This window comes from Pithys albifrons, chromosome 27, assembly GCF_047495875.1.
Source record: "Pithys albifrons albifrons isolate INPA30051 chromosome 27, PitAlb_v1, whole genome shotgun sequence".
NCBI lineage: Eukaryota > Metazoa > Chordata > Aves > Passeriformes > Thamnophilidae > Pithys > Pithys albifrons.
Window position 1 is genome coordinate 3,193,622 of NC_092484.1, and position 16,117 is coordinate 3,209,738.

At 53.2% G+C, this 16,117-nt stretch overlaps 1 protein-coding gene across 1 annotated transcript in view; it reads left to right on the forward strand.

Annotated features, from left to right (window-relative positions):
* The window catches only part of MUC16 (mucin 16, cell surface associated), an 88,335-nt gene that overhangs the window by 43,908 nt on the left and 28,310 nt on the right, over window positions 1-16,117 (forward strand). The window contains exons 4-56 of the mRNA XM_071577830.1: window positions 264-409; window positions 531-598; window positions 887-1,080; window positions 1,170-1,196; window positions 1,427-1,572; window positions 1,678-1,745; window positions 2,152-2,345; window positions 2,435-2,461; window positions 2,698-2,846; window positions 2,952-3,019; window positions 3,308-3,480; window positions 3,591-3,617; window positions 3,850-3,995; window positions 4,101-4,168; window positions 4,575-4,768; window positions 4,858-4,884; window positions 5,121-5,266; window positions 5,372-5,439; window positions 5,727-5,899; window positions 6,010-6,036; window positions 6,273-6,418; window positions 6,524-6,591; window positions 6,879-7,072; window positions 7,162-7,188; window positions 7,419-7,564; window positions 7,670-7,737; window positions 8,144-8,316; window positions 8,426-8,452; window positions 8,689-8,834; window positions 8,940-9,007; window positions 9,414-9,586; window positions 9,697-9,723; window positions 9,954-10,096; window positions 10,202-10,269; window positions 10,558-10,751; window positions 10,840-10,866; window positions 11,103-11,248; window positions 11,354-11,421; window positions 11,709-11,902; window positions 11,992-12,018; window positions 12,252-12,391; window positions 12,499-12,566; window positions 12,962-13,155; window positions 13,245-13,271; window positions 13,504-13,649; window positions 13,756-13,823; window positions 14,112-14,284; window positions 14,394-14,420; window positions 14,657-14,802; window positions 14,908-14,975; window positions 15,382-15,575; window positions 15,665-15,691; window positions 15,928-16,073. Of these exons, the coding sequence (XP_071433931.1) occupies window positions 264-409; window positions 531-598; window positions 887-1,080; window positions 1,170-1,196; window positions 1,427-1,572; window positions 1,678-1,745; window positions 2,152-2,345; window positions 2,435-2,461; window positions 2,698-2,846; window positions 2,952-3,019; window positions 3,308-3,480; window positions 3,591-3,617; window positions 3,850-3,995; window positions 4,101-4,168; window positions 4,575-4,768; window positions 4,858-4,884; window positions 5,121-5,266; window positions 5,372-5,439; window positions 5,727-5,899; window positions 6,010-6,036; window positions 6,273-6,418; window positions 6,524-6,591; window positions 6,879-7,072; window positions 7,162-7,188; window positions 7,419-7,564; window positions 7,670-7,737; window positions 8,144-8,316; window positions 8,426-8,452; window positions 8,689-8,834; window positions 8,940-9,007; window positions 9,414-9,586; window positions 9,697-9,723; window positions 9,954-10,096; window positions 10,202-10,269; window positions 10,558-10,751; window positions 10,840-10,866; window positions 11,103-11,248; window positions 11,354-11,421; window positions 11,709-11,902; window positions 11,992-12,018; window positions 12,252-12,391; window positions 12,499-12,566; window positions 12,962-13,155; window positions 13,245-13,271; window positions 13,504-13,649; window positions 13,756-13,823; window positions 14,112-14,284; window positions 14,394-14,420; window positions 14,657-14,802; window positions 14,908-14,975; window positions 15,382-15,575; window positions 15,665-15,691; window positions 15,928-16,073 (5,690 nt within the window). The remainder of the gene's footprint in view (window positions 1-263; window positions 410-530; window positions 599-886; window positions 1,081-1,169; window positions 1,197-1,426; window positions 1,573-1,677; window positions 1,746-2,151; window positions 2,346-2,434; window positions 2,462-2,697; window positions 2,847-2,951; window positions 3,020-3,307; window positions 3,481-3,590; window positions 3,618-3,849; window positions 3,996-4,100; window positions 4,169-4,574; window positions 4,769-4,857; window positions 4,885-5,120; window positions 5,267-5,371; window positions 5,440-5,726; window positions 5,900-6,009; window positions 6,037-6,272; window positions 6,419-6,523; window positions 6,592-6,878; window positions 7,073-7,161; window positions 7,189-7,418; window positions 7,565-7,669; window positions 7,738-8,143; window positions 8,317-8,425; window positions 8,453-8,688; window positions 8,835-8,939; window positions 9,008-9,413; window positions 9,587-9,696; window positions 9,724-9,953; window positions 10,097-10,201; window positions 10,270-10,557; window positions 10,752-10,839; window positions 10,867-11,102; window positions 11,249-11,353; window positions 11,422-11,708; window positions 11,903-11,991; window positions 12,019-12,251; window positions 12,392-12,498; window positions 12,567-12,961; window positions 13,156-13,244; window positions 13,272-13,503; window positions 13,650-13,755; window positions 13,824-14,111; window positions 14,285-14,393; window positions 14,421-14,656; window positions 14,803-14,907; window positions 14,976-15,381; window positions 15,576-15,664; window positions 15,692-15,927; window positions 16,074-16,117) is intronic.

The window sequence follows — 16,117 nt, forward strand, 5'->3', positions numbered from 1 at the left end:
TAAATTATTTTCTCTTTCTCTCTCTATGTATAATGCATAACATGACTCTTAATGTAACTGTTATTATATCATATCTGGAAAGAGAAAAAATAAGGAAAGATTAATAGTTTAGCACATCATCATATAGTGAACTAAGACAGAAAAGATGTCAATGGGAAACAGCAGGACCAGCAGGATCCATCTCCAAGCTCTCTGCTTGTCCAGCCAAAGCCCTGACCCTCTGTCTCATGCCCCTTATCACTCCCCATCTGCGCTTCTTGCAGCTCCCACCCATCCAACAACAACATCTGCTGCCAATCTGGAGCATTTCACTGTCAACTTCACCATCACCAACCTACCCTACATGTCCGACCTGGCAAAGCCTGACTCAGCCAGGTTCAACTCTACACAACGAGTTATGAACACATTGGTAAGTGCATCATTACTGTGACATTGCCTCACCCCCTCTGACCGCCTAACCTTGGGTGGAGCGCAGAAACCTCACCTAGGAAACTTCTATGGCTTAACTGTGAAACCTCTGCCCTTGGCAGCTCGACCACCTGCTGAAGCAAAGCACCATTGGGCCTGATTTCCATGGATGTGAATCCACAGCCTTCAGGTATCAGTTTTGCCCCAGTGTCCCTTTGAACGGCCCTTGCTCGGATTTCGTGATCCGTCCCTGTTTTCTTCAGTTGATGCCCAGTCTAAAGTGGCGGCATGTCCCTAATGATGCCCTCCTGCCTTAGAGCCTCTGCTCTATTCCAGTGCAGTTCTTTCCTCATGCTGATATTGGAGACCTAAGATGAGTCCAAAGTCCTCCAAGAAAGTGCCACAAAAGCCCCAAGGGCAGGCCTTGAGGGGAGAAGGCTCAGAGGTTGGTGCTCCATAATATTCCTGTGTGTTCCAGGCCAGGCAGTCACAGGGATGAGACCCGGGTGGACGCCGTGTGCACCTACAGGAAGGAGCCCTCCACTGCCCCTCTGGACAGGGTGGGGCTGTACCACCAAGTCAGCAACAGGACCGGAGGCATCACCCAGCTGGGCCCCTACAGCCTGGACAAGGACAGTCTCTACGTCAACGGTGACCTACGCTCCTCTCTGTGCCTCCTCTGCTCTCCCTCAGCAGCCACCCCCCAGTGCTGCCCCTTGCCCAGCTCCAGCTGCTGACCCTCTGTCTCTCTCTTTTGCCAGGCTACAACGAACAGCCAGTGCTGCCCAGTGAGTACCTTGCAGGAGTGGGCTGGGCTACGAGGGAAGCAAATATATGGGGGGGGTCTTCTTTCAGACAGATGAGTGCTAACCCAGGGGCTTGAGATCCTTGGATCTTAGGGACCCTCAAAGCCTTTCTAATGTAGAGAAGGGATGGGAGGACACATCTCTGGTTGTCCAGCTGGGAGCCTGACCCCCTGACTCTTACCTTTATCACTCCATATCTCTGCTTCTTCCAGCTCCCACCCATCCACCAACAACAACTGCTGCCAATCTGGAGCATTTCACTGTCAACTTCACCATCACCAACCTCCCCTACAATTCTGACCTGGAAAACCCTGACTCAGCAAAGTTCAAGTCTGCACAGAGAGTTATGAACACTTTGGTAAGTGAACCAACACTGGGATATTGTCTTGCTCCAGCCTGCCAATGAATTGGTGGGAGTGTTGGCAGATGTTCAGAGCTTAACTGAAAACTCTGCCCTTGGCAGCTCGACCGCCTGATGAAGAAAAGCACCATTGGGCCTGATTTTCAGGGATGTGAGGCTACAGCTTTCAGGTATGGGTCATGCTTACAATTCTCTGTATGTCCCTTATTATGAGGAGTGGAACCATTGTGGTCTGTTCTGTTGGTGCCTGTCGTTCCAAAGCACAACGTGCTCCCTGATTTCTGATTTTCGCATGATCTTGTTCCAGATACCTTTCTGTCTTTGATCTTCCCCTTGTTCCTGTCCTCTCCACTCATGGTGTTGATGGAGTAGCCCTGGAATGACTCTAAAGTCATTCCTGGATCTGTTTTCTAAAGAGCCTCAAGATGTTAATGGAGGTAGAGAGCAGTGGTTGGCCACCAGACATAGACATTTGGAAAAGAAGAATGTTCATCTTCTCACAGCCATGGCCAATGAAGCCCTTTGAGGGGTAGAGATGCAAAGGAGGGTGCTGAGAGCTGTCCCTGTGTGTTCCAGGCCAGGCAGTCACAGGGACCAGACCCGGGTGGACGCCGTGTGCACCTACAGGAAGGAGCCCTCCGCTGCCCCTCTGGACAGGGTGGGGCTGTACCACCAAGTCAGCAACAGGACCAGAGGCATCACCCAGCTGGGCCCCTACAGCCTGGACAAGGACAGTCTCTACGTCAACGGTGACCTACGCTCCTCTCTGTGCCTCCTCTGCTCTCCCTCAGCAGCCACCCCCCACTGCTGCCCCTTGCCCAGCTCCAGCTGCTGACCCTCTGTCTCTCTCTTTTGCCAGGCTACAACGAACAGCCACTGCTGCCCAGTGAGTACCTTGCAGGAACAGGATGGGCTCAGAGGGGAGTAAATATCTTGGGGGGGTCTTCTCCTCAGTAGACAAGTTTGGGGCCAGGGGCTTGAGATGCAGGGGAGAGGAAGGGATCCTGAAAGACTTTCAAATGGAGAACAGAGCTGGGAGAAATCCTCTGCTCTTTTCCTGCCAAAGCCTTCGAACCTTGGCTCTTGCCTTTCATCACTCTCCTCCATCTGTGTTTCTTCCAGCTCCCACCCATCCACCAACAACAACAACTGCTGCCAATCTGGAGCATTTCACCGTCAACTTCACCATCACCAACCTCCCCTACAATTCTGACCTGGAAAACCCTGACTCGGCAAAGTTCAAGTCTGCACAAAGAGTTATGAACACTTTGGTAAGTGAACCAACACTGGGATATTGTCTTGCTCCAGCTTGCCAATGAATAGGCAGAATCTGGGAACTGTTCAGGTCTTAACTGTGAAACCTCTGCCCTTGGCAGCTCGACCGCCTGCTGAAGCAAAGCACCATTGGGCCTGATTTCCATGGATGTGAATCCACAGCCTTCAGGTATGAAGTTTCACCCCAGTGTCCCTTTAATGACCATTGCTCAGATTTGGAGGTCCATCCCTTTTCTCTTCAGTTGATCCCAATACTATGGACACAGGACTTCTGAACTGATGCCCTCTTTCCTTAGAGCCTCCCCTCTAATGCTTTATGATTCTCTCTACAAGCTCATATTGTAGCCCTAAATTGACTATAAAGTCCAACCAAGAAGGGCCACCGAAGTCACAAGACTCAGCCCTGAGGGGAGAAGGAATAGAGGAGGGTGCTGAGAGCTGTCCCTGTGTGTTCCAGGCCAGGCAGTCACAGGGAGGAGACCCGGGTGGACGCCGTGTGCACCTACAGGAAGGAGCCCTCCGCTGCCCCTCTGGACAGGGTGGGGCTGTACCACCAAGTCAGCAACAGGACCGGAGGCATCACCCAGCTGGGCCCCTACAGCCTGGACAAGGACAGTCTCTACGTCAACGGTGACCTACGCTCCTCTCTGTGCCTCCTCTGCTCTCCCTCAGCAGCCACCCCCCACTGCTGCCCCTTGCCCAGCTCCAGCTGCTGACCCTCTGTCTCTCTCTTTTGCCAGGCTACAACGAACAGCCAGTGCTGCCCAGTGAGTACATTGCAGGAGTGGGCTGGGCTCAGAGGGCAGCAAGGGCATTAAGGGGAGTCTTCTTTTGAGTTGAGGAGTCTGGGGCTGGTGTTGAGATCCTGGGTGGAGACAGGGAGTTTGAACACATTTCCTGTGGAAAGTAGTGCAGGAAGGAAACCTCTCTGGTTGTCCAGCTAGAGCCCTGACACTCTGGATCTTGCCCCTTGTCACTCCCCATCTGTGCTTCTTTCAGCTCCCACCCATCCACCAACAACAACTGCTGCCAATCTTGAGCATTTCACTGTCAACTTCACCATCACCAACCTCCCCTACAATTCTGACCTGGAAAAGCCTGACTCAGCAAAGTTCAAGTCTGCACAGAGAGTTATGAACACTTTGGTAAGTCGACCAATACTGGGATATTGTCTTGCTCCAGCCTGCCAATGAATTGGTGGGAGTGTTGGCAGATGTTCATGGCTTAACTGAAACCTCTGCCCTTGGCAGCTCGACCGCCTGATGAAGGAAAGCACCATTGGGCCTGATTTTCAGGGATGTGAGGCTACAGCTTTCAGGTATGGGTCATGCTTACAATTCTCTGTATGTCCCTTATAATGAGGAGTGGAACCATTGTGGTCTGTTCTGTTGGTGCCTGTCCTTCTAAAGCACAACCTGCTCCCTGATTTCTGATTGCCCCATGATCCTGTCCCACATACCTTCCTGTCTTTGATCTTCCCCTTGTTCCTGTCCTCTCATGTCACGGTGCTGATGGAGTAGCCCTGGAATGACTCTAAAGTCATTCCTGGATCTGTTTTCTAAAGAGCCTCAAGGTGTTAGTGGAGGTAGAGAGCAGTGGTTCTCCACCAGAGATAGACGTTTGGGATAGAATTGTGTCCATCTTCTCACAACCATGGCCAATGAAGCCCTTTGAGGGGCAGAGATGCAAAGGAGGGTGCTGAGAGCTGTCCCTGTGTGTTCCAGGCCAGGCAGTCACAGGGACCAGACCCGGGTGGACGCCGTGTGCACCTACAGGAAGGAGCCCTCCGCTGCCCCTCTGGACAGGGTGGGGCTGTACCACCAAGTCAGCAACAGGACCAGAGGCATCACCCAACTGGGCCCCTACAGCCTGGACAAGGACAGTCTCTACGTCAACGGTGACCTACGCTCCTCTCTGTGCCTCCTCTGCTCTCCCTCAGCAGCCACCCCCCAGTGCTGCCCCTTGCCCAGCTCCAGCTGCTGACCCTCTGTCTCTCTCTTTTGCCAGGCTACAACGAACAGCCACTGCTGCCCAGTGAGTACCTTGCAGGAACAGGATGGGCTCAGAGGGGAGTAAATATCTTGGGGGGGTCTTCTCCTCAGTAGACAAGTTTGGGGCCAGGGGCTTGAGATGCAGGGGAGAGGAAGGGATCCTGAAAGACTTTCAAATGGAGAACAGAGCTGGGAGAAATCCTCTGCTCTTTTCCAGCCAAAGCCTTCGAACTTTGGCTCTTGCCTTTCATCACTCTCCTCCATCTGTGTTTCTTCCAGCTCCCACCCATCCACCAACAACAACTGCTGCCAATCTGGAGCATTTCACCGTCAACTTCACCATCACCAACCTCCCCTACAATTCTGACCTGGAAAACCCTGACTCGGCAAAGTTCAAGTCTGCACAAAGAGTTATGAACACTTTGGTAAGTGAACCAACACTGGGATATTGTCTTGCTCCAGCTTGCCAATGAATAGGCAGAATCTGGGAACTGTTCAGGGCTTAACTGTGAAACCTCTGCCCTTGGCAGCTCGACCGCCTGCTGAAGCAAAGCACCATTGGGCCTGATTTCCATGGATGTGAATCCACAGCCTTCAGGTATGAAGTTTCACCCAGTGTCACTTTAATGACCATTGCTGAGATTTGGAAGTCCATCCCTTTTCTCTTCAGTTGATCCCAATACTATGGAGACAGGACTTCTGAACTGATGCCCTCATTCCTTAGAGCCTCCCCTCTAATCCTTTATGATTCTCTCTAGAAGCTCATATTGTAGCCCTCAATTGAATATAAAGTCCAACCAGGAAGGGCCACTGAAGTCACAAGACTCAGCCCTGAGGGGAGAAGGAACAGAGGAGGGTGCTGAGAGCTGTCCCTGTGTGTTGCAGGCCAGGCAGTCACAGGGACCAGACCCGGGTGGACGCCGTGTGCACCTACAGGAAGGAGCCCTCCGCTGCCCCTCTGGACAGGGTGGGGCTGTACCACCAAGTCAGCAACAGGACCGGAGGCATCACCCAACTGGGCCCCTACAGCCTGGACAAGGACAGTCTCTACGTCAACGGTGACCTACGCTCCTCTCTGTGCCTCCTCTGCTCTCCCTCAGCAGCCACCCCCCAGTGCTGCCCCTTGCCCAGCTCCAGCTGCTGACCCTCTGTCTCTCTCTTTTGCCAGGCTACAACGAACAGCCACTGCTGCCCAGTGAGTACCTTGCAGGAACAGGATGGGCTCAGAGGGGAGTAAATATCTTGGGGGGGTCTTCTCCTCAGTAGACAAGTTTGGGGCCAGGGGCTTGAGATGCAGGGGAGAGGAAGGGATCCTGAAAGACTTTCAAATGGAGAACAGAGCTGGGAGAAATCCTCTGCTCTTTTCCAGCCAAAGCCTTCGAACTTTGGCTCTTGCCTTTCATCACTCTCCTCCATCTGTGTTTCTTCCAGCTCCCACCCATCCACCAACAACAACTGCTGCCAATCTGGAGCATTTCACCGTCAACTTCACCATCACCAACCTCCCCTACAATTCTGACCTGGAAAACCCTGACTCGGCAAAGTTCAAGTCTGCACAAAGAGTTATGAACACTTTGGTAAGTGAGCCAACGCTGGGATATTGTCTTGCTCCAGCTTGCCAATGAATAGGCAGAATCTGGGAACTGTTCAGGGCTTAACTGTGAAACCTCTGCCCTTGGCAGCTCGACCGCCTGCTGAAGCAAAGCACCATTGGGCCTGATTTCCATGGATGTGAATCCACAGCCTTCAGGTATGAAGTTTCACCCAGTGTCACTTTAATGACCATTGCTGAGATTTGGAGGTCCATCCCTTTTCTCTTCAGTTGATCCCAATACTATGGAGACAGGACTTCTGAACTGATGCCCTCATTCCTTAGAGCCTCCCCTCTAATCCTTTATGATTCTCTCTAGAAGCTCATATTGTAGCCCTCAATTGAATATAAAGTCCAACCAGGAAGGGCCACCGAAGTCACAAGACTCAGCCCTGAGGGGAGAAGGAACAGAGGAGGGTGCTGAGAGCTGTCCCTGTGTGTTGCAGGCCAGGCAGTCACAGGGACCAGACCCGGGTGGACGCCGTGTGCACCTACAGGAAGGAGCCCTCCGCTGCCCCTCTGGACAGGGTGGGGCTGTACCACCAAGTCAGCAACAGGACCGGAGGCATCACCCAGCTGGGCCCCTACAGCCTGGACAAGGACAGTCTCTACGTCAACGGTGACCTACGCTCCTCTCTGTGCCTCCTCTGCTCTCCCTCAGCAGCCACCCCCCACTGCTGCCCCTTGCCCAGCTCCAGCTGCTGACCCTCTGTCTCTCTCTTTTGCCAGGCTACAACGAACAGCCACTGCTGCCCAGTGAGTACCTTGCAGGAGTGGGCTGGGCTACGAGGGAAGCAAATATATGGGGGGGGTCTTCTTTCAGACAGATGAGTGCTAACCCAGGGGCTTGAGATCCTTGGATCTTAGGGACCCTCAAAGCCTTTCTAATGTAGAGAAGGGATGGGAGGACACATCTCTGGTTGTCCAGCTAGGAGCCTTACCCCCTGACTCTTACCTTTATCACTCCATATCTCTGCTTCTTCCAGCTCCCACCCATCCACCACCAACAACAGCTGCTGCCCTTGAGCATTTCACCGTCAACTTCACCATCACCAACCTCCCCTACAATTCTGACCTGGAAAACCCTGACTCAGCAAAGTTCAAGTCTGCACAAAGAGTTATGAACACTTTGGTAAGTGAACCAACGCTGGGATATTGTCTTGCTCCAGCTTGCCAATGAATAGGCAGAATCTGAGAACTGTTCAGGGCTTAACTGTGAAACCTCTGCCCTTGGCAGCTCGACCGCCTGCTGAAGAAAAGCACCATTGGGCCTGATTTTCAGGGATGTGAGGCCAAAACTTTCAGGTATGGATCATGCATATGATTCTCTGTATGTCCCTTATTATGAGGAGTGGAACCATTGTGGTCTGTTCTGTTGGTGCCTGTCCTTCCAAAGCACAACCTGCTCCCTGATTTCTGATTGCCCCATGATCCTGTCCCAGATACCTTCCTGTCTTTGATCTTCCCCTTGTTCCTGTCCTCTCATGTCACGGTGCTGATGGAGTAGCCCTGGAATGACTCTAAAGTCATTCCTGGATCTGTTTTCTAAAGAGCCTCAAGGTGTTAGTGGAGGTAGAGAGCAGTGGTTCTCCACCAGAGATAGACGTTTGGGATAGAATTGTGTCCATCTTCTCACAACCATGGCCAATGAAGCCCTTTGAGGGGCAGAGATGCAAAGGAGGGTGCTGAGAGCTGTCCCTGTGTGTTCCAGGCCAGGCAGTCACAGGGACGAGACCCGGGTGGACGCCGTGTGCACCTACAGGAAGGAGCCCTCCGCTGCCCCTCTGGACAGGGTGGGGCTGTACCACCAAGTCAGCAACAGGACCAGAGGCATCACCCAGCTGGGCCCCTACAGCCTGGACAAGGACAGTCTCTACGTCAACGGTGACCTACGCTCCTCTCTGTGCCTCCTCTGCTCTCCCTCAGCAGCCACCCCCCAGTGCTGCCCCTTGCCCAGCTCCAGCTGCTGACCCTCTGTCTCTCTCTTTTCCAGGCTACAACGAACAGCCAGTGCTGCCCAGTGAGTACCTTGCAGGAGCGGGTTGGGCTTAGAGGGCAGCAAGTGCTTTGGGGGGGTCTTTTTCTGAGCAGAGAAATCTGGGCTCTTGGGCTTGAGATGCAGGGGTGAGAAAGGGCTTCTAAAAGCCTTTCCAGTGGAGAGCCAGGATGGGAGGAATTCCCTGGTCTTTTCCTGCCAGAGCTTTCAAGTCTTGGCTCTTGCTATTCGTCACTCCCCCACATCTCTGCTTCTTCCAGCTCCCACCCATCCACCAACAACAACAGCTGCTGCCCTTGAGCATTTCACTGTCAACTTCACCATCACCAACCTCCCCTACAATTCTGACCTGGAAAAGCCTGACTCTGCAAAGTTCAAGACTGCACAGAGAGTTATGAACACTTTGGTAAGTCGACCAATACTGGGATATTGTCTTGCTCCAGCCTGCCAATGAATTGGCTGGATTGTTGGCAGATGTTCAGAGCTTAACTTAAACCTCTGCCCTTGGCAGCTCGACCGCCTGATGAAGGAAAGCACCATTGGGCCTGATTTTCAGGGATGTGAGGCCAAAACTTTCAGGTATGGGTCATGCATACAATTCTCTGTATGTCCCTTATTATGAGGAGTGGAACCATTGTGGTCTGTTCTGTTGGTGCCTGTCCTTCCAAAGCACAACGTGCTCCCTGATTTCTGATTTTCGCATGATCTTGTTCCAGATACCTTTCTGTCTTTGATCTTCCCCTTGTTCCTGTCCTCTCCACTCATGGTGTTGATGGAGTAGCCCTGGAATGACTCTAAAGTCATTCCCGGATCTGTTTTCTAAAGAGCCTCAAGATGTTAATGGAGGTAGAGAGCAGTGCTTGGCCACCAGACGTAGACGTTTGGGATAGAAGTGTGTCCATCTTCTCACAACCATGGCCAATGAAGCCCTTTGAGGGGTAGAGATGCAAAGGATTATGCTGAGAGCTGTCCCTGTGTGTTCCAGGCCAGGCAGTCACAGGGACCAGACCCGGGTGGACGCCGTGTGCACCTACAGGAAGGAGCCCTCCGCTGCCCCTCTGGACAGGGTGGGGCTGTACCACCAAGTCAGCAACAGGACCAGAGGCATCACCCAACTGGGCCCCTACAGCCTGGACAAGGACAGTCTCTACGTCAACGGTGACCTACGCTCCTCTCTGTGCCTCCTCTGCTCTCCCTCAGCAGCCACCCCCCACTGCTGCCCCTTGCCCAGCTCCAGCTGCTGACCCTCTGTCTCTCTCTTTTGCCAGGCTACAACGAACAGCCAGTGCTGCCCAGTGAGTACCTTGCAGGAGTGGGCTGGGCTACGAGGGAAGCAAATATATGGGGGGGGTCTTCTTTCAGACAGATGAGTGCTAACCCAGGGGCTTGAGATCCTTGGATCTTAGGGACCCTCAAAGCCTTTCTAATGTAGAGAAGGGATGGGAGGACACATCTCTGGTTGTCCAGCTGGGAGCCTGACCCCCTGACTCTTACCTTTATCACTCCATATCTCTGCTTCTTCCAGCTCCCACCCATCCACCAACAACAGCTGCTGCCCTTGAGCATTTCACCGTCAACTTCACCATCACCAACCTCCCCTACAATTCTGACCTGGAAAACCCTGCCTCGGCAAAGTTCAAGTCTGCACAAAGAGTTATGAACACTTTGGTAAGTGAACCAACACTGGGATATTGTCTTGCTCCAGCTTGCCAATGAATAGGCAGAATCTGGGAACTGTTCAGGGCTTAACTGTGAAACCTCTGCCCTTGGCAGCTCGACCGCCTGCTGAAGCAAAGCACCATTGGGCCTGATTTCCATGGATGTGAATCCACAGCCTTCAGGTATGAAGTTTCACCTCAGTGTCCCTTTAATGACCATTGCTCAGATTTGGAGGTCCATCCCTTTTCTCTTCAGTTGATCCCAATACTATGGACACAGGACTTCTGAACTGATGCCCTCTTTCCTTAGAGCCTCCCCTCTAATCCTTTACGATTCTCTCTGCAAGCTCATATTGTAGCCCTAAATTGACTATAAAGTCCAACCAGGAAGGGCCACCGAAGTCACAAGACTCAGCCCTGAGGGGAGAAGGAACAGAGGAGGGTGCTGAGAGCTGTCCCTGTGTGTTCCAGGCCAGGCAGTCACAGGTACGAGACCCGGGTGGACGCCGTGTGCACCTACAGGAAGGAGCCCTCCGCTGCCCCTCTGGACAGGGTGGGGCTGTACCACCAAGTCAGCAACAGGACCAGAGGCATCACCCAGCTGGGCCCCTACAGCCTGGACAAGGACAGTCTCTACGTCAACGGTGACCTACGCTCCTCTCTGTGCCTCCTCTGCTCTCCCTCAGCAGCCACCCCCCAGTGCTGCCCCTTGCCCAGCTCCAGCTGCTGACCCTCTGTCTCTCTCTTTTCCAGGCTACAACGAACAGCCACTGCTGCCCAGTGAGTACCTTGCAGGAACAGGATGGGCTCAGAGGGAAGCAAGTGCCTTGGATGGATTTTCTCCTGAGTAGAGAAGTCTGAGGGCTGGGGCTGGAGGTGCAGGAGAGAAGAAGGAATCCTGAAAGTCATTCTAATGGAGAGCAGGACTGGAAGGAAACCTCTGCTCTCTTTTTGACAGAGCCTTGAAACCTTGGCTCTTGCTATTTATCAATCCCCTACATCTGTGTTTCTTCCAGCTCCCACCCATCCACCAACAACAACAGCTGCTGCCCTTGAGCCTTTCACCGTCAACTTCACGATCACCAACCTCCCCTACAATTCTGACCTGGAAAAGCCTGACTCAGCAAAGTTCAAGTCTGCACAAAGAGTTATGAACACTTTGGTAAGTCGATCCACACTGGGATATTGTCTTGTTCCAGCCTGCCAATGAATTGGTGGGAGTGTTGGCAGATGTTCAGGGCTTAACTGAAACCTCTGCCCTTGGCAGCTCGATCGCCTGCTGAAGAAAAGCACCATTGGGCCTGATTTCCATGGATGTGAATCCACAGCCTTCAGGTATGAAGTTTCACCTCAGTGTCCCTGTAATGACCATTGCTCAGATTTGAGGGTCCATCCATTTTCTCTTCAGTTCATGCCCAAACTATGGATTCAGGACATCCATTGGCATGCCCTCTCACATTAGAGCCTCCCCTCTAGTCCAGTGTGGTTCTCTTTGCATGTTGACATTGTAGCCCTAAAATGACTACAAGGTCCCCATGTAAGGGACACAGATGTCCCCAGACTCAGCCCTGAGGGGAGAAGGAACAGAGGAGGGTGCTGAGAGCTGTCCCTGTGTGTTCCAGGCCAGGCAGTCACAGGGAGGAGACCCGGGTGGACGCCGTGTGCACCTACAGGAAGGAGCCCTCCGCTGCCCCTCTGGACAGGGTGGGGCTGTACCACCAAGTCAGCAACAGGACCGGAGGCATCACCCAGCTGGGCCCCTACAGCCTGGACAAGGACAGTCTCTACGTCAACGGTGACCTACGCTCCTCTCTGTGCCTCCTCTGCTCTCCCTCAGCAGCCACCCCCCACTGCTGCCCCTTGCCCAGCTCCAGCTGCTGACCCTCTGTCTCTCTCTTTTGCCAGGCTACAACGAACAGCCAGTGCTGCCCAGTGAGTACCTTGCAGGAGTGGGCTGGGCTCAGAGGGCAGCAAGTGCCTTGTAGGGATCTCCTTCTGTGCAGAGGAATCTGGGGGTTGGGGCTTCAGATCCTGAGGAGAGACAGGGATTGTGAAAGTCTTTGGAATGGAGATCAGGGCTGGCAGGAGACCTCTGTGGTTGGCCAGCCATAGTCCTGACACCCTGGCTCATACCCTTTATCACTCCCCATCTGTGCTTCTTCCAGCTCCCACCCATCCAACAACTGCTGCCAGTCTTGAGCCTTTCACTGTCAACTTCACCATCACCAACCTCCCCTACATGTCTGACCTGACGAAGCCTGACTCTGCAAAGTTCAAGTCAACACGAAGGGTTATGAACACTTTGGTAAGTGAACCATCACTGGCACATGGTCTTGCCCACACTGCCCTCATAACCTGGAGGAGTCCTGGGGTCTGTCCAGGACTTAACTGAGAAAACTTTTCCCTTGGCAGCTCGACCGCCTGCTGAAGCAAAGCACCATTGGGCCTGATTTCCATGGATGTGAATCCACAGCCTTCAGGTATGGGTCGTGTTTTAATGTCCCTTTCCAGGTCTTTTGCTCAAAGGACTTTGCCAGTGATGGTCCTGGTATTTGGGCACCTTCTCTAGGGAGGCAGGACCTTGTCCCTGATACTCTCCAGCCTCAGAGCCTGCACTCTCTTCCTGCCCTTTGAACTAAGGGTGTTGATAGTGTAGCCCCAGGATGACTTTAAAGTCCTGTCTGTCCCTGGGCTTCCTGAACAACTGCAGGGCATTACTGAAGGTTCGGAGCACTGGTTGCACATCAACAACACAGATTTTTGGAATGAAGAGTTTGGCTTCCCCTTGCAGGAGCAGCCACAGAAGCCCCAAGGGCAGGCCTTGAGGGGAGAAGACTCGGAGGTTGGTGCTCCATAATATCCCTGTGTGTTGCAGGCCAGGCAGTCACAGGGACGAGACCCGGGTGGACGCCGTGTGCACCTACAGGAAGGAGCCCTCCACTGCCCCTCTGGACAGGGTGGGGCTGTACCACCAAGTCAGCAACAGGACCGGAGGCATCACCCAACTGGGCCCCTACAGCCTGGACAAGGACAGTCTCTACGTCAACGGTGACCTACGCTCCTCTCTGTGCCTCCTCTGCTCTCCCTCAGCAGCCACCCCCCACTGCTGCCCCTTGCCCAGCTCCAGCTGCTGACCCTCTGTCTCTCTATTTTGCCAGGCTACAACGAACAGCCAGTGCTGCCCAGTGAGTACCTTGCAGGAGTGGGCTGGACTACGAGGGCAGCAAGTGCCTTTGGGAGAATCTTCTTTTGGATTGAGGAGTCTGGGGCTAGGGCTTATGATCCTGGCTTGAGATAGGAAGTCTGAACCCATTTCCAATGGAGATCAGGGCTGACAGGAAACCTCTGTGGTTGTCCAGCCATAGCCCTGACCCCTGGCTCCTCCTCATTATCACTCCCCATCTCTGCTTCTTTCAGCTTCCACCCATCCACCAACAACGACTGCTGCCAATCTGGAGCCTTTCACCGTCAACTTCACCATCACCAACCTCCCCTACAATTCTGACCTGGAAAACCCTGACTCAGCCAAGTTCAAGTCTACACAAAGAGTTATGAACACTTTGGTAGGTTTGCCTTCAATGGGACATTCTCTTGATATTGGTCTCAGAAATGTGGAGGAAGTGGAAGGATCTGTCCAGGTTTTAACTGTGAAATCTCTGCCCTTGGCAGCTCGACCGCCTGCTGAAGCAAAGCACCATTGGGCCTGATTTCCATGGATGTGAATCCACAGCCTTCAGGTATGAAGTTTCACCCCAGTGACACTTTAATGACCATTGCTCAGATTTGGCGGTCAATCCCTTTTCTCTTCAGTTGATCCCAATACTATGGACCCAGGACTTCTGAATTGATGCCCTCTTTCCTTAGAGCCTCCCCTCTAATCCTTTACGATTCTCTCTGCAAGCTCATATTGTAGCCCTAAATTGACTATAAAGTCCAATCAGGAAGGGCCACCGAAGTCACAAGACTCAGCCCTGAGGGGAGAAGGAACAGAGGAGGGTGCTGAGAGCTGTCCCTGTGTGTTCCAGGCCAGGCAGTCACAGGTACGAGACCCGGGTGGACGCCGTGTGCACCTACAGGAAGGAGCCCTCCACTGCCCCTCTGGACAGGGTGGGGCTGTACCACCAAGTCAGCAACAGGACCAGAGGCATCACCCAGCTGGGCCCCTACAGCCTGGACAAGGACAGTCTCTACGTCAACGGTGACCTACGCTCCTCTCTGTGCCTCCTCTGCTCTCCCTCAGCAGCCACCCCCCACTGCTGCCCCTTGCCCAGCTCCAGCTGCTGACCCTCTGTCTCTCTCTTTTCCAGGCTACAACGAACAGCCACTGCTGCCCAGTGAGTACCTTGCAGGAACAGGATGGGCTCAGAGGGAAGCAAGTACCTTGGATGGGTTTTCTCCTGAGTAGAGAAGTCTGAGGGCTGGGGCTGGAGGTACAGGAGAGAAGAAGGAATCCTGAAAGTCATTCTAATGGAGAGCAGGGCTGGAAGGAAACCTCTGCTCTCTTTTTGACAGAGCCTTGAAACCTTGGCTCTTGCTATTTATCAATCCCCTGCATCTGTGTTTCTTCCAGCTCCCACCCATCCACCAACAACAACTGCTGCCAATCTGGAGCATTTCACCGTCAACTTCACCATCACCAACCTCCCCTACAATTCTGACCTGGAAAAGCCCGACTCAGCAAAGTTCAAGTCTGCACAGAGAGTTATGAACACTTTGGTAAGTCGATCCACACTGGGATATTGTCTTGCTCCAGCTTGCCAATGAATTATTTGGATTGTTGGCAGATGTTCAGAGCTTAACTGAAACCTCTGCCCTTGGCAGCTCGACCGCCTGATGAAGAAAAGCACCATTGGGCCTGATTTTCAGGGATGTGAGGCTACAGCTTTCAGGTATGGGTCATGCATATGATTCTCTGTATGTCCCTTATTATGAGGAGTGGAACCATTGTGGTCTGTTCTGTTGGTGCCTGTCCTTCTAAAGCACAACCTGCTCCCTGATTTCTGGTTGCCCCATGATCCTGTCCCACATACCTTCCTGTCTTTGATCTTCCCCTTGTTCCTGCCCTCTCGTCTCACGGTGCTGATGGAGTAGCCCTGGAATGACTCTAAAGTCATTCCTGGATCTGTTTTCTAAAGAGCCTCAAGGTGTTAGTGGAGGTAGAGAGCAGTGGTTGGCCACCAGACATAGACATTTGGAAAAGAAGAATGTTCATCTTCTCACAGCCATGGCAAATGAAGCCCTTTGAGGGGCAGAGATGCAAAGGAGGGTGCTGAGAGCTGTCCCTGTGTGTTCCAGGCCAGGCAGTCACAGGGACCAGACCCGGGTGGACGCCGTGTGCACCTACAGGAAGGAGCCCTCCGCTGCCCCTCTGGACAGGGTGGGGCTGTACCACCAAGTCAGCAACAGGACCAGAGGCATCACCCAGCTGGGCCCCTACAGCCTGGACAAGGACAGTCTCTACGTCAACGGTGACCTACGCTCCTCTCTGTGCCTCCTCTGCTCTCCCTCAGCAGCCACCCCCCAGTGCTGCCCCTTGCCCAGCTCCAGCTGCTGACCCTCTGTCTCTCTCTTTTGCCAGGCTACAATGAACAGCCAGTGCTGCCCAGTGAGTACCTTGCAGGAACAGGATGGGCTCAGAGGGAAGCAAGTGCATTGAGGGAGAGTCTCATTTTTGGCAGAGGAGTCTGGGGTTGGGGGCTTGGGACCCTCGAGAGAGGCAGGGAGCTTGAAAGCCTCTCAAATAAATAGCAGGGCTGGCAGAAGGACCTGTATGATTTTACAGCCATATCCCTCAGCCTCTGCCTCATGCCCCTTGTCATTCCCCTTCTGTGCTTCTTGCAGCTACCACCCATCCACCAACAACGACTGCTGCCAATCTGGAGCCTTTCACTGTCAACTTCACCATCACCAACCTCCCCTACATGTCTGACCTGGCAAAGCCTGACTCAGCAAAGTTCAAGTCAACGCAAAGAGTTATGAACACTTTGGTAGGTTTGCCATCAATGGGACATTGCGTTGATATCGGTCACAG